This window comes from Culex quinquefasciatus, chromosome 3 (genome assembly GCF_015732765.1).
Source record: "Culex quinquefasciatus strain JHB chromosome 3, VPISU_Cqui_1.0_pri_paternal, whole genome shotgun sequence".
In the NCBI taxonomy this organism is placed as follows: Eukaryota; Metazoa; Arthropoda; class Insecta; order Diptera; family Culicidae; genus Culex; species Culex quinquefasciatus.
The window spans coordinates 11,170,428-11,184,359 of record NC_051863.1 but is presented as its reverse complement, the minus strand read 5'-3'; the positions used below and the strand labels follow the sequence as shown (position 1 = coordinate 11,184,359).

The following is a 13,932-nucleotide window of genomic DNA, read 5'->3' as shown; positions in this document are numbered from 1 at the left end:
AACGTCAGTCGCGGTGCTTGTTACACGTTGAAAGGAACTTGTTTGATTTTCGTTTGTTCTCAGTTGGGGCTACCCAAATAATGGGTAAAAACTGTGCGTTCGGCAACAAAACATTACGGAACTGGAAGAGTGTTTAGTTATTTCAGTTGATATAACAAAATCTTGAAAAACATCCAGAGATTTTTTGTACATAAAAATTGACATAGGGCTTTAGTACCCAATTAAACTAAAAATTAAAAAAATCAGAAAAAATAACATTTTGAAACATAATTCTGACCTAGATTCTGACTTTTTGTTTATTAGAATTGAGGAGTTTTAGAAAGATTTTAGCTAGGGTTTAAAAGTTTTTTAATTGGGTACTAAAGCCCTATGCCAATTTTTATGTACAACGGTAAAAAACACGATTAAAAACCATTTCTGATCACTTTTTTTCATTTTAATGCAAAAATTATTTTTGACAAGACAACATTTTTTCGATGGATCAACTATGGTCCCCTTGGAACGACCTGTCAAGTAGGCTTTTCTGTCAAGAAGGACCGCGAGGTTAATTTTTCAAAATTGATTTAAAAATCCATTTTAAGCTCTTTATGGTCGTACAAAGGGTCATTGTACTCAGAAAAATAAGCTTTATCGCTGTGAACAATAATATCAGCAATCTAAGCTTCATTTTAGGACCCAATTCAAAGATTTTAAGATCTAGGTTAAAATTCGAAATTACGAAAATCCTAAAATTACAAAATCTAGAATCATAAAATTTAAATTATTAATTAGAAATTTCAAATAAGATAATTTTGGAATTCACAAATTTATAAATTGAAATGAAATTTATTTAATTTTAATATTCGAGAATGAGAGATTACCTACAACTTTCTGATGTTTCGAAATAAAGAAATTCTAATAGTTTCAAAAGGAACTCAAAGGCTTTCTAGGTCTAGTGAAAAAAATATAATTTAACCCAAAAATGACGAACTTCTCGTCACAGTGTCCTGATGCAAACAATGATCGAGCTCGAGCTGTCACAGCCATGTTGGCTGTCATATCGGGAGGTCAGTCAAAAAAAAAACAGCTAGAAGTCGCCTGACAAAAAACTTTTGCTAGAAAGAGATAGGAAACCTGATGCAAACAATCGTCCAGCTGTAATGTAAACATACTTTGAATGTATTGGTAAATTTATGATTAGAAAGCCTTCTTGCATTTGGAAAATGTTAAATGTTAAGTTAATAATATTAAATCATAAAAAAAGAGTTGGAAAAAATATATTTTTATTTACTTCACTTTTTACTACTGCTGATATTTTTGATAATAAAATTAATTATTTTGACATTTTTGGGTACGAAGAATCTCACAGTTTTTAATTAAGTATAATAATTTTTTTTCGATATTATTATTTGGAAATTTCAAAGTCTGCAAATTAAAAATTTGTATAATAATGAGTTATTAGAATTTAAGAATCATACAATGTATCGATTGAATAATTGCAGATAGGACCAGTGACTTAAATATAATTCAACTCAAAAATTAAGAAATTATTAAACTAAAAACAAAAAAATTGGCAATAAATGCTAAATGAAAATCTCTTAATTCACAAACTAAAATTACATAATCACAAAAATGATGATAAAATTTAACATATGGGTCATTCCATCTCAACTGTGCACGAAAAAATGCAAATTTGAAAATTACCCTCTCCGATCCTGCTCAAATTTGGCAGAGCTGTTGATACTATCAAAACATGCAAGAATCCCAAATTTCATCCAAATCGGACCACCCCCTCCATTTTTGTTCCTTCCCAAAAAATCGACTTTTTGGCGATTTTTTACCAAACCTCCTAGTTTCAAACGGCGATAGCTCAGATTTTGATTAATTTATTTTTTCTACCTGTATTGCGCAATTGAAAACTTTAAACGGCCGTATCTCAAAACACCCCAACTTATTTTTTTTATTTGACCTCGCCATCGTGTTCCCCGGCCAATTTTACATAAGAATCACTTATTGACAGAAATGAATATGTTTCGTTCCAGAGATATCGAATTTTAAAGTTGTGTGTTTTTTATCGGCGACCAGAGGAAAGCAGAGGTCGGAAGTGAGAAGGAAAACGCGAGAATTTACAGTTAAGACTAACGTTTATTGTTGTAAAACACGACTGATCGAGTTGATCGCTAAACTGGTTATGAGGACGATCGACGAGTCGTCAAAGAAGGAGAGCTCGTCGTCGTCGTCATCGTGGTTGCCAGAAGGGCCTAGGATGTGCGCAGACTTGATGTGGACAGCGCAGATTTCCACACTCCTCCTCGATGGACAGCAGCAACGCCTACGCCAGCAGCCCGAGCGTTCCGCAGAACTGCCCAAGCTTCAACGGTCCCAGGGGCTTGGTGAAGAGATCGGCTACCAACCGGTTCGTCGGACAGTACTCCAACGCAATCTGCTTCGTGACGCACAGTTGCTGACGGCTTGCCCACGAGATTGCTCCTCCTCCAAAGGTGAAAACAAAGCCGGACGTTGAGCGTCTGTTTCCTGGGTCGCCGGCCCAGTCTGCTTCCGAGTGCCCAACAAGTGCTTCCCCAGGCTCACCGCCCAGTCGAAGATAGTACTCCCTCGTCGCTTTTAGATACCGGAGCACACGTTTTGCCGCGGTCCAGTCGGCTTCATTGGGCGCGCTGAACTTGCGCCCAAGAATTGCCGCACCGACCGCAATGTCCGGTCTAGCAGTACAGGCGATGTACATCAGTCCACCTACCAAGCTCCGGTACTTCGTCTGGTCTCCAAAGGGCGTACTCAGTTCTTCGGCTTTGAGGTACCCGGGGTCCATGGGTGACTTCGTGGTTTTCGCTTGCTCCATCCCAAACTTCGTGAGCAATTTGTCAATGTGGTTCTTCACCCGCACCTTGTAGCACCCGTCGTCGCGTTTCACCTCCATGCCCAGGAAGTGCTTGGCACTCCCCAAGTTGGTCAGCTCGAACTCTCTCTGTAGGCACCGGAAGATCCGGTCGATGTCAGCCTCCGCGTCGAGCCAACGAGCAAGTCGTCGACGTAAACAAGCAGCAACACAGTTGTTCCGCCTTGCTGCATCCGGTACAAACATGGATCTGCGTCCGCGGCCTTGAACCCCAGCTTCGTCAGCACTTCGTTGAGTTTCCGGTTCCAGCACCGAGCGGATTGGCGCAAACCGTAAATGCTGCGCCGAAGTCTGCACACGAGCTCCTCCTTTCCCAGCGCTGTACGGCTGGGCAGTGCTGCCAACTCCTGCATCGTCTTCCGCCACTCGGGTATCTTCATGGCTTCCTTGTAGTTCTCCGGATCTTCGAACGCACACGATGCCACGTCGACCTCGTACTCGTCAAGATGTTTCGGCAGCTGGATGTACTGCTTCGATCGACCGCCGCCGGCGCCGTCCGCACCCCCGGTTGGTGCCGGGTAATCCTCGGGATCTTCTTCAGGAACTGCGTCTTGAAGATCACTCACTGTTTCGTCCCCTTCATTTTCTTCTTGAGGCTCTTCTTCCAGCTTTTCCCTACACGGCAGCAACTCGATCTCCTCCTCAGCAGCTGGCGTTTCCGCGGCAGGTCGTTCCGCGGCAGGTCGTTCCGCGGCAGGCGGTCCCGCCACTGTTTCTCTGACGGCGGGCGGCCCCACGGCAGGCGGCCCCGCGGCTGGCAACTCCACTTGAGAACTCCTGTTGCTCAACTCGATGAACTTGGCGTCGCACTTTCTCAATTCTTTGCTGTCGAATCCGTTACCTCCGTCCAAACGGTTGATCTGCATCTTCCGGCAGGTCCGGTTCTCCGTCCACCGTACCTTGATCCTGTCCACGGCCTCCGATGTGCATCGACTGACGTCGTCGATGAGGTGCATGACGTAACGCTTGACAGTTTGTGTTGACATTTGTATCGGGCCGCACAAGTCTGTACGCACGATGTCCAAAATCTGCGTCGAATTTCTTTCGGTCACTGGCGAGAAGGGGCTTTGGCAGATTTCCTCCAGACAACATTCGCAAACGGACCGATTGCCACAGTCACGCACTTTCATCCCGGTGGCCAGCTGTTCATTGTTGATACGTTCGGCAGCTGCCAAGTCACGATGGCCCAGCCGCCGGTGCCATAGGTGTTGGCAACTCTCCGTGTGCTGCCCTGCGGATGCTTCTGCCAGGCACAGGAAGTACATCCCGCCGCGACGATCTCCGGTTGCCTCCACACGCCCGCTGGGGTCCGAAATCTGGCAGCCGACGTCGTCGAAGAACACTTTGAGGCCGTTGTGCGCCAGCTTGGACACGGATATCAAGTTCGTTGACAAGCCGGGCACAAACTTAACCTCTTTCACCTCTATTTTCACCACATCTTCTTCGCCGTCTAGGCCAAACAACACAACACTGCCTTCTCCTAGAATTTGCGTCTTCTTCCCGTCGGCGAGCGTGATCCAGCCGCCGGCAAACTCGGAGCGAGGTGAAAATCGACCGATCGCTCGTCATGTGTGCACTCGCGCCGCTATCGATCACCCAGCCAGCCCTTTCGTCACCGGGGTCACCGGCCGTGAACGCGACCGCTTTTGCGTCACTGTGAGCCGCCTTGGCTCTGCCGTTTTCTTCTTTCTTCGCTGGCGTGACACTTCTTCTTCTGCCCAATCGACAATTGCGCATCAAATGTCCGGGCTTCTTGCACTGGTAGCACATTTTTTCACACTGCTCGGCCGACCGCATGGCCTTTTCCACTTTCAGCTCACCGCCGCCATCGCGCTCCTGCCGACGATGGTACTCGTCCGACAGCTTGGACTTGACCGACTGCAGGTCCAGCGCCGCTACCAGGTGGTCAAACGATGACGGCAGACTGCGGAGCAGCATGCACACCCGGACATCGCTGGCCAGGTCCATGCCAGCCTCTTGTAAACGATCGAACAAATCGTCCAACTCCAACACGTGCTGTTCGAGGTCACCGCGTTCGGTGAGGTTCGTCGAACATAACCTCTTCAAAAGGCTTACTCGAAACGACCGAGTCGTTTTCAGGTGGTACGCTTTCAGCTTGTCGTACACTTCCTTCGCGTGGGTGCTGCCCTTCACGATCGGGAACTGGTTGTCCTCAATTAACACCCACTCCGGCTTCCGGGCGTCCCCGACCGGGATGGCGTCCGTCACGACGGACCACATGTCTTCGCGGGAAAGCAGCGCTTCGATCCGGATGTTCCAGGTTTGCCAGTTCCGGCCATTCAGTTTCTGGATGGCGAACTTTTCCGCCATTTTGTTCACTTCCGGTACGGAACACAAAGGCACAGACAAACAATAGTCTCTAAAAAAAACTTTTTCCACTGCGGGAACAAAGAAAACCACGCGGTTTTTCTTTTTACAACCGAACCTTCTATTCCGACTCTGCTGGGCCCATAACCTATCGGCGACCAGAGGAAAGCAGAGGTCAGAAGTGAGAAGGAAAACGCGAGAATTTACAGTTAAGACTAACGTTTATTGTTGTAAAACACGACTGATCGAGTTGATCGCTAAACTGGTTATGAGGACGATCGACGAGTCGTCAAAGAACACTGAGCAAAACTTACACAGCTTAACGAAGTGTTCTGCACATGATCTGACCCTGCTGTACAGAGCACTCAGAAATCAATCGCAAAACACTTGAATTTTGGGCACCTAAAGATGCTGTCAATTCAATAGCACAACACTTGAATTTGATGTGTTGTGTCACATGGAAAACCACGTTATATCTATTGGTTTTAAATGATTTTTCCTTCCATAATCAATGCATGTTTGTATGTAATAGAAATGGATTTCGGTTTATTTAAATAAGGGAAGAAGTTGCGTCATGAAATTATTTTGACAGCTTTTATTTGCTTGTCAAAAATGGAACATTCTTTTTGTTGTTAAATTGTCTCTTCTTCCGGTTGTCCCTGCTTTCAGGATCGTCCTCCTGGTCAGGTTCGGGTTGTTCGCCACCACCGCTTTCTGCGGAGATGGAGGCCCCCCGGGGAACCTTCTTGTTGATTCGGAACCGCGGTTGGTTCCAACGAATCAAACTGTGCCTTGACCATCCGAATGACGCATTGCTTGGCCCCTGGGTGGAATGTATCGAATCCTGCTTCTCACCGCTTCTTGTCCTCACCGACACCGATTCTCCAGCGCCCGGCGGGTGTTTTCCTTAATTTCATCAAACGCTTCCTGGTACGGCATCTGCAGCTCAATCGCATCCTTCCTGCAATTCACACAACAAAAATCCAAAAATCAAAACAAAACCCAACAAAAAAAAAAACACCAAGTGGATGAATCTCCGGAAAAGAACCTCTATCGCCAAAGTTGGCCTCCTTCCGGGTCCGGGAGACCGAGCCCTTCCGCTGACCATACGGATCCTGAGCCCGAGAACGCAGCCTTGTGGTGATGCTCGGCTTCGCGGCCACAAACCAGGCAGGCAATTTACTGGACAGGAACATGGCGGCAGCGAACTCACGCGGTCATTCGGGCCTGCGAAAAACGAACACACCGGACCGCCAAAGCACAAATGAAGAAACGAAGCAAAGTCTGACGAAGCTGTCACGAAACTGCATTTCAAATCAAAACAAGATCAATTTCAAGTGTTTTCCTCATCACTTTGAATAGTTCAGCACAGTGGGGCAAATTCATGAGCAAAACACTTGAAAAGTTTGAGCCACCCGAATGAAAATAAGGTGTCAAAAAATACCAAAAAGTCAATCGTTTAAACACTTGAATTTGATAATGGATTGGATTGAAATTCAAACACAAACAAATTAGATCTAAGATGTGGCTTCATTGAACCTTTCAAGTGTTTGGGCACTTGAAAAAAAAGTGTGGCGTATTTTCAGTGAAGGAGAGCTCGTCGTCGTCGTCATCGTGGTTGCCAGAAGGGCCTAGGATGTGCGCAGACTTGATGTGGACAGCGCAGATTTCCACATTTTTGAGATTACCTACATCAGCTTCATTTGCCGCATCTGCTAGAAGCACACAGGCGGGCTGATCAATAACTGCTACCTGGTGTTCTGGGAGATGATTGATTTAATTTATTTTTTAAAATTTTACGCAAATATTTATTCAAATGGCTCATAGGGGAAATACTCGTATGTTTGGCAAATTAAGTCCTCGCTCCTAGTTTCGTCCAATTTGCTCATTTTCACTATTTAAACAACAAATTTTGCAAAACTTTCAATAGAAACTTGCTTGTTCACTTCTTATTGAGCTATTTATCACTCGATTTCAGTTGAAAACGCTTGACGGCTGTAATTGAATGCCAAAGCGCTGATATGGCAACATTAGAGGAACGCTGGAATTAGATGCTGTTCCCCCTTGATCAATCTATTTTTGTGAAAGGATTATTTATTGGGTTATTTTGAATTCACCGTTTTTTACGTGCCGTCATCTGGGGCGAATCGGGACTACAGTCTGAATAGGGACAGCAGTGTTTAGAGCACTTAAAGGTTTTAAATTTGGAAATGGGTGAAGACATTTTGTTGGTCTGAGTCTGTTCTATCTGAAACCTACCAGAAAAATCAAAATATTGTGCTCTAACATGGTTAAAATGCTGTCCCAATTCGCCCCATGTGTCCCAATTCGCCCCAGTTGACGGTGTTGCTAACCGTTTTAGAGTACCTCCTAGGCCATGACTAGGGCCTTTATCATGGGCGGTAGCAAAATAGTGTCATTCAGCAAAAACCCCAAAACCTGCTTTATTATTATTATTATTATAGTTTATTATTGACACTTTACCATAATTTGGCAAATCTGATTTATGGTTCAAAATATTGATCATATTAAATCAATTTTTATATTGTGAGCCAGCTCCATTTGATTTAAAGATGATTTTGGTCAAGTTACATTTAATAAAAAAAAAACCTTATACGTGAGGACAGCAGTTGTATTGTGTTCCAAGAATCCAAGAATGATAGAAGAAAAAAACACTGTTGTTCGGAGGGTGTCGAAATCATCGCAACTAAATTTGGGGAATTAGCCGCTTCGCAGCAGATCAAACTTTGTGATTTTTTTACATTTTTCAGTTTTGCACTTTCCAGAAATCCTTTTTCTACTCCTTGTGATCGTCCTTCATTAGAGTACAACGTATCAACAAATTTTATTCATTTTAATTCATATGTTTTACTCAATTATGTATCGTGCACTTATTGTTCAGTGTTACTAACAAGATTAATTGCATTTTCCTGCTCGCTCCGTCGGAATCCAATTCTGCCCTTTACTGTGTGTCGTTATTGCTCTGTCCTGTGGGTTAACATAGAAATTCACTTAATTCATTTTTTTGAGCAGATAAACATTAGCGATTAAACTCCAGTTTCCTACAGTGTTATAGAGTTAATTTTTGCCCAATTTGATAAAGCTAATTTATGATGAAATATTATTTCAATAAATGACCAGGTAGCAGTTATTGATCAGCCCGCCTGTGTACTTCTAGCAGATGCAGCGAATGAAGCTCATGTAGGCAATCTCGAAAACACACAACTTTAAAATTCGATATCTCTGGAACGAAACATATTCATTTCTGTCGATAAGTGATTCTTATGTAAAATTGAGATACGACCGTTTAAAGTTTTGAATTGCGCAATACAGGTAGAAAAAATAAATTAATAAAAATTTTGAAAATGGAAATGGATTCTACGTCCAATTTCCTTCAAAATTGAGTCTAAGACCGACCTTCTAAGATTTGTGGTTCCTGAGCTATCGCCGTTTGAAACTAGGAAGTTTGGTCAAAAATCGCCAAAAAGTCGATTTTTTGGGGAGGTACAAAAATGGAGGGGGTGGTACGTTTTGGATGAAATTTGGGATTCTTGCATGTTTTGATAGTATCAACAGCTCTGCCAAATTTGAGCAGGATCGGAGAGGGTAATTTTCAAATGCTGTTCCGCTTCAGATGGAATGACCCATATTTATTTCAAAACAAAAAAAAAACTGCATTTAAAATTTAAAAATAAAACAGATTTTTTCAAGATTAACCATGCCAATAAAATTTAAGCTATGTTTATCAAAATAAAATGTTTTTTTTTTTTCAAAATTTCTATGAAATCGAAATTTAATAATATGGAATTTTGACGATTGACACAAAAATTGAGATAATTTAAAAAAATAAAAAAAATTCAAATATATAGTTCTAAATTTTACATGATTAGAATTTAATTGTTTTAGAGTTTTGGAACCATTAGTTTTAATTGTTGAATATTAGAACTTCATAATTTCATGGATAAAAAAAAAATATCAGGAATATTATATTTCATGAATTTTATTTAAAAATGAAAAAAGAACTTATGACTTTTTTGCTTGGAATATGAATTAAAGTAGTTTAGAATTTAAGAAACTAAAGAATTTTTGATGTTTTAATTGAGGAATTTTTGAGTTTATACATTTATTTTTTAAGTATTATTGAATTAAAGAATTTTATAAATTGATAATTTTAAAATCCAAGACTTTAATAATTTTAGGGTTTCAACATTTTTTCAATTACAGAATAGAAGATTCTAAAATTAGGCTCGAAATTTGAAATCTAGTTTTTTTTCTTTAACATAAAACTCAAGAAATAAAAAAGAAGAAATCTGGAGTTTTTTTTTTTGAAAAGGTTCAATAAACCAAATTTTCAGTTTTTGCTTTTTGGATATTTTTTGGTACCCCTGACTCAAGGCGAGTTCAAAAACACCCAAAACGCAAAAACTGGAACTTTTCAAAACAAAACTCCAGAAAATAACAAAAGTTTTACTATGCTCAACCTGCTCAACTAAATACAAACACGAAATGGGTCATTTCCAGAGCAACATTTGAAAGGGGCGGTACGACATTGCTCTTACGGCCTTTCATTACACGCGTTTAAATGGGACGAAAGGCCGTAAGAGCAATGTCGTACCGCCCCTTTCAAATGTTGCTCCAGATTTAAGTCAGCCGTGTGCACAACGACGAATTCGTCAAAACAACAAAAACAGAACCAAAAACATCATTCAGCAAAACTGTCAGTGCGTTGTTGACATTTTCCACCACACGATTTTCCACTGTTCGTGCCACCAACCGAGAGGCCAGTGTTTAGCTTTTGACTCTTGCTTGGTTTGCTGCTGCTGTCGCAAAAAAAAAGAGAGAAGTTTTCACTTTATTACTCCCTCACAGATGAGGATTGTTGCGACCTCCTCGTCCCGTTCCGTTACGCGCGTGTAACCGATCCCGGACAGACGGGGACCGTCCTACACACCCACAGGCAAGATGAATCTGCAGAGTCTGTTTCAGGACTTTAATCCGAGGTGAGTGCGTCGAAGGTCTCCCTTTCACACACGTCGGTGGTGGTGGCTTGCGCTGCGTATTTTCAAGGTCTAAACATCGATCGAACTGTCCAAAGTTGAAATTGCCATCAGCGTTGAGGGTCGTTTGTTTGGCCCGAATTATTACGATCTCGAGGTTTGATTCTTGTTCCATCTTTTCAGCAAATTTATCGTGCACTGCTGTTTGTTTACATTCACGGTACTGTTTTGCCTGCGATTGGACGACTATATTGGTAAGTGATGTGGCCGCGGGAGATCTACGATCGTGGTGTACTGACCGGATGATCACCTTGTTCACAGATTGGCCGTACTGGGTGATATTTATTCCACTATGGGTGTGGAAGTCCATCGCCACGCTCGGAGCGATCGTCGGGGCCATCGTTTGGTGTCGCTATCCACATTACAGGTAATTAGTATGAAACTTGTTGAAACTTTTTCTTTTATTCAAGAGACTGCAGCTATCCAAGATGTCGAACCGAGATTGCAGAATAACACGAATCTGGACGCGGTGTATCCCTATGTGCTCATATTGGTTTGAAAGCCAACACTTGTCGGGACGCTGAGGGAAACTTTCTCATGGACAAAAGCAATTTGTTGAATAGGTGGCAGCAGTTCTTCAACGAGTACCTCAACGGTGATGAAGCGAACGGAGACGACGTAGGAGTCAACCTTGGATCACCCACAGCTGATGAACGGTTCCTAGTGCCTGATCTTGAGGCGGTGAAGAAGGAGATCAGGAAGATGAAAAACAACAGAACTGTCGACAAGGGTCGGTTACCCGTTGAGCTTTTCAAATATGGAGGAGAGAAACTGGCGAGGGCGCTTACTGTGTGATCTGGTAGGAGGAGAAGCTACCGGAGGAATGGATGGATGGTGTCGTGAGCCCCATCTATAGAAAGAGGCAAAACTGGACTGGTGCAACTACCGCGGCATCACTCTTATCAACGTGGCCTATAAAATCCTCTGCCGTCAGTTGTCATCCCATGCAAGGAGGTTCGTGTAGCCCTACCAAGCGAGGATTACTGGTGCCCGGGCCACAACTGACCAAATTTTATCGCTCCGGCAGATCCTCGAGAAATGCCGTGAGCACAACGTGCCCACGCATCACATCTTCATCGATGTCAAGGCAGCGTACGATACAGTCAACCGCGAACAGCTATGGAAGATTATGCACGAAAACGGGTTCCCGGACTAACTGACTTGGTTGATCAAGGCAACCTTGGATCGTGTTATGTGAGCGGTTAAGTCGCATGAACCATAAACTACACGTTTTGTTTACAGAACCTACTGGTTTCATCAACGTGGTCTGATTCATACCTTAACAATTCGTTAACTTTCTTCCAGGGTCGAAGGCGATTCGTACGCGCACTTCAAAGCCATGCTGATATCGCTCTCACTGCACCTCATCCTGCTCATGTTCGAGCTACTGGTATGACCGAACACTTTACTGAACCCTGATCCTAGATAACTTATTCGAATTGTCACACTTTCAGGCATGTGATCGGCTAACATCCGGACGGCACCTTTGGGTACTGGTGTTTATCCCGCTGATCTTCGGCAGCGTGGCCAGCGTCGGCGCTTGCGTTTGGGCCGTCAAACACGACCGGTCGTTTGAGGTGGGGCTCTCATTAGTTTAATCTAGAGTTCCAAGATCAATTCTCATCATCTAAATTTCTAGCTCGAGCTGTTCTGCGCCGTCAACGCGCTCCAGTTTGTGTTTCTTCCGCTCAAGCTGGACGGATTCGTGTCGTGGAGCTGGGAAGTGGTGTTCGTTCCTTTGTGGATCGTGCTGTGCCTGAGCCTGGTGGCCGTACTGTACAGCATCATCTTCTGCGGCATTCTCCTGCGAACGCCGGAGGTCAGCCACCAGCAGAAGAAATCCGCCATCAACTCGGCCATCGGAAACTGCGCAACGGTTCTTCCCATCCTGGTGTTTCAGGTTCTGCTCGCCGACAAGCTGGACAATGAAAATTTGGATTGGCCGTTCATCGGCGTCGCCGGACCTCTCTTACTATCTCTGTTTGTACTAATTCTTCTCAGTTTCAACGCCAAAGGTGGCAACAAGTGTAAGTTCAAATTCCAGTGCCTGAACATCGACCATTCCAACTCAAATCTCGCTTCCTTCCCCAACAGGGTGGTTCGGCATTCGCAAGAGCTTCTGCCAGTTCCTGCTGAGCGTGCTGCCCTGCCTGCAGGAGTACGGTAACATATCATATCACACGGAAAGTGCGGCCGCCGCCGGCCAGAACGTGCCGCTGGACACGGCCGCCGTCTCCCAGCTGGACGAGTTTGAAAAGTTCGACAAAAAGAGCAAGAAAGCCCTGAGCAAAAAGAACGACCACCTCAAACCGGTGGTGCCGATCATCAGCATCGATCTGCCCGACTAGTCTGGTCCCGGAAGGCCGACAGGAACTACTTTCGCCAACACTTTTTTCCACCCCGCACGAGCCGCGTGCAAATTTGTGGGGTCTCAAGCTGCGAAAAACCTTGCGAGATTAATAATTTGGGCTTACAGAGAGCGAGCGGTCGCGCGGCAATATCCAAACTCTCTAAATGTGATTGATAATAACTTTTCCATTCATTCGGATTCAATTCGCCATATTATTTCATATCTTCGAACAAACGAATTCTTTTCATCTTGAACTCTTTTTTATACAAACATTATTTAGTCGCAACCTACTTACGGGTTGCTTATTATACCTACAAAAAAATAACCCTTACAAATAAGCTGCAGTTATCCTATTTATTTAACAGTGCAACCTACTCGGGTTGTTTTAGACACTAGTTAATGAAATGTTTAAACAAAAAAAAAACGCAAATTTTCATCCACAATTTTCGCGCCGCATTCTGAAGAACGCCACCTTTATAGCTAGGAAATTGGCAGTTACCAGCAAAAGTTAGCCGCATTGTTTAATGAGGACAATACATTAGTTTCGTTTTTCTTTTAAACAAATGACTATGTAGTTAGTTGGAACGAGGCGGCGACAAAAATTTCGTAGCAACCGGTAGCTTTTTTAGAGCAGACAATTGTTGTGTATTTAAACGACAGCATCGCAAAGTTTTGAAGAAAAAAACAAGGAAACACACAAAAATCGTGAGCAACTTTGTGGATAGCTATTTGTAAATAAAGGAATGTGAAAATAAGAACATTTTTTTTTATTTCATAGTGAAATTCGTTTTACACTATTGGTTGTTTATCATGAAATCCGAAGATAATATTAAATCTATAACAATAATCTGATTTTTTTTGTCTGATATCTAAAATTCAAGCTTTATTTCCAACATTTTCGAATAAAAAGTATCAAAAAATGCTTTATGCATTGCTAAAAATAACAAAAAAATAATCATAATAATAACAGCAATTATGTTTAAACCGTTCTTTGAATTAAAATGATGATGAAGTTTTAAAAAAAGAAACGAAATTTTAAGTTAAGTTATCTTTAACTTTTTGTCATTTTCAGTTGAAACGAAGTCGTTTGACGCATTTTGAGACAATAATTTGTTCAATCATATTTAATTTGGTCATTTTTTCTTTTCTAAATCTACAGATGGATGTTTTCAAGAAAGGACAGAACTTGCAAATTACCGAAAGCGTTATGCCGAAGGACCCGAGGTTGCTACAAGTCAGCATAAACGAAATAGTAAACCTCGTTATGTTGGACCCCAAGGCTGTCGGATTTATCATGTGCA

The 13,932-nt window shown here is 42.8% G+C and overlaps 2 protein-coding genes across 2 annotated transcripts; one reads left to right on the top strand and one right to left on the bottom strand.

Moving 5' to 3' along the window:
• Nucleotides 1-2,311: 2,311 nt before the first annotated feature.
• On the bottom strand, nt 2,312-2,917 carry LOC119768589 (secreted RxLR effector protein 161-like). The gene has a single exon (XM_038258671.1). It carries the CDS (start codon nt 2,915-2,917, stop codon nt 2,312-2,314), a length of 606 nt encoding a protein of 201 aa, XP_038114599.1.
• Nucleotides 2,918-9,956: 7,039 nt separating this feature from the next.
• On the top strand, nt 9,957-13,386 carry LOC6041226 (transmembrane protein 185B). Its single transcript, XM_001850466.2, has 7 exons — nt 9,957-10,224; nt 10,405-10,475; nt 10,543-10,648; nt 11,587-11,671; nt 11,736-11,858; nt 11,921-12,308; nt 12,376-13,386. Exons 1-7 carry the CDS (start codon nt 10,187-10,189, stop codon nt 12,627-12,629), a joined length of 1,065 nt encoding a protein of 354 aa, XP_001850518.1. The 5' UTR covers nt 9,957-10,186; the 3' UTR covers nt 12,630-13,386.
• The last annotated feature ends 546 nt before the right edge of the window (nt 13,387-13,932 follow it).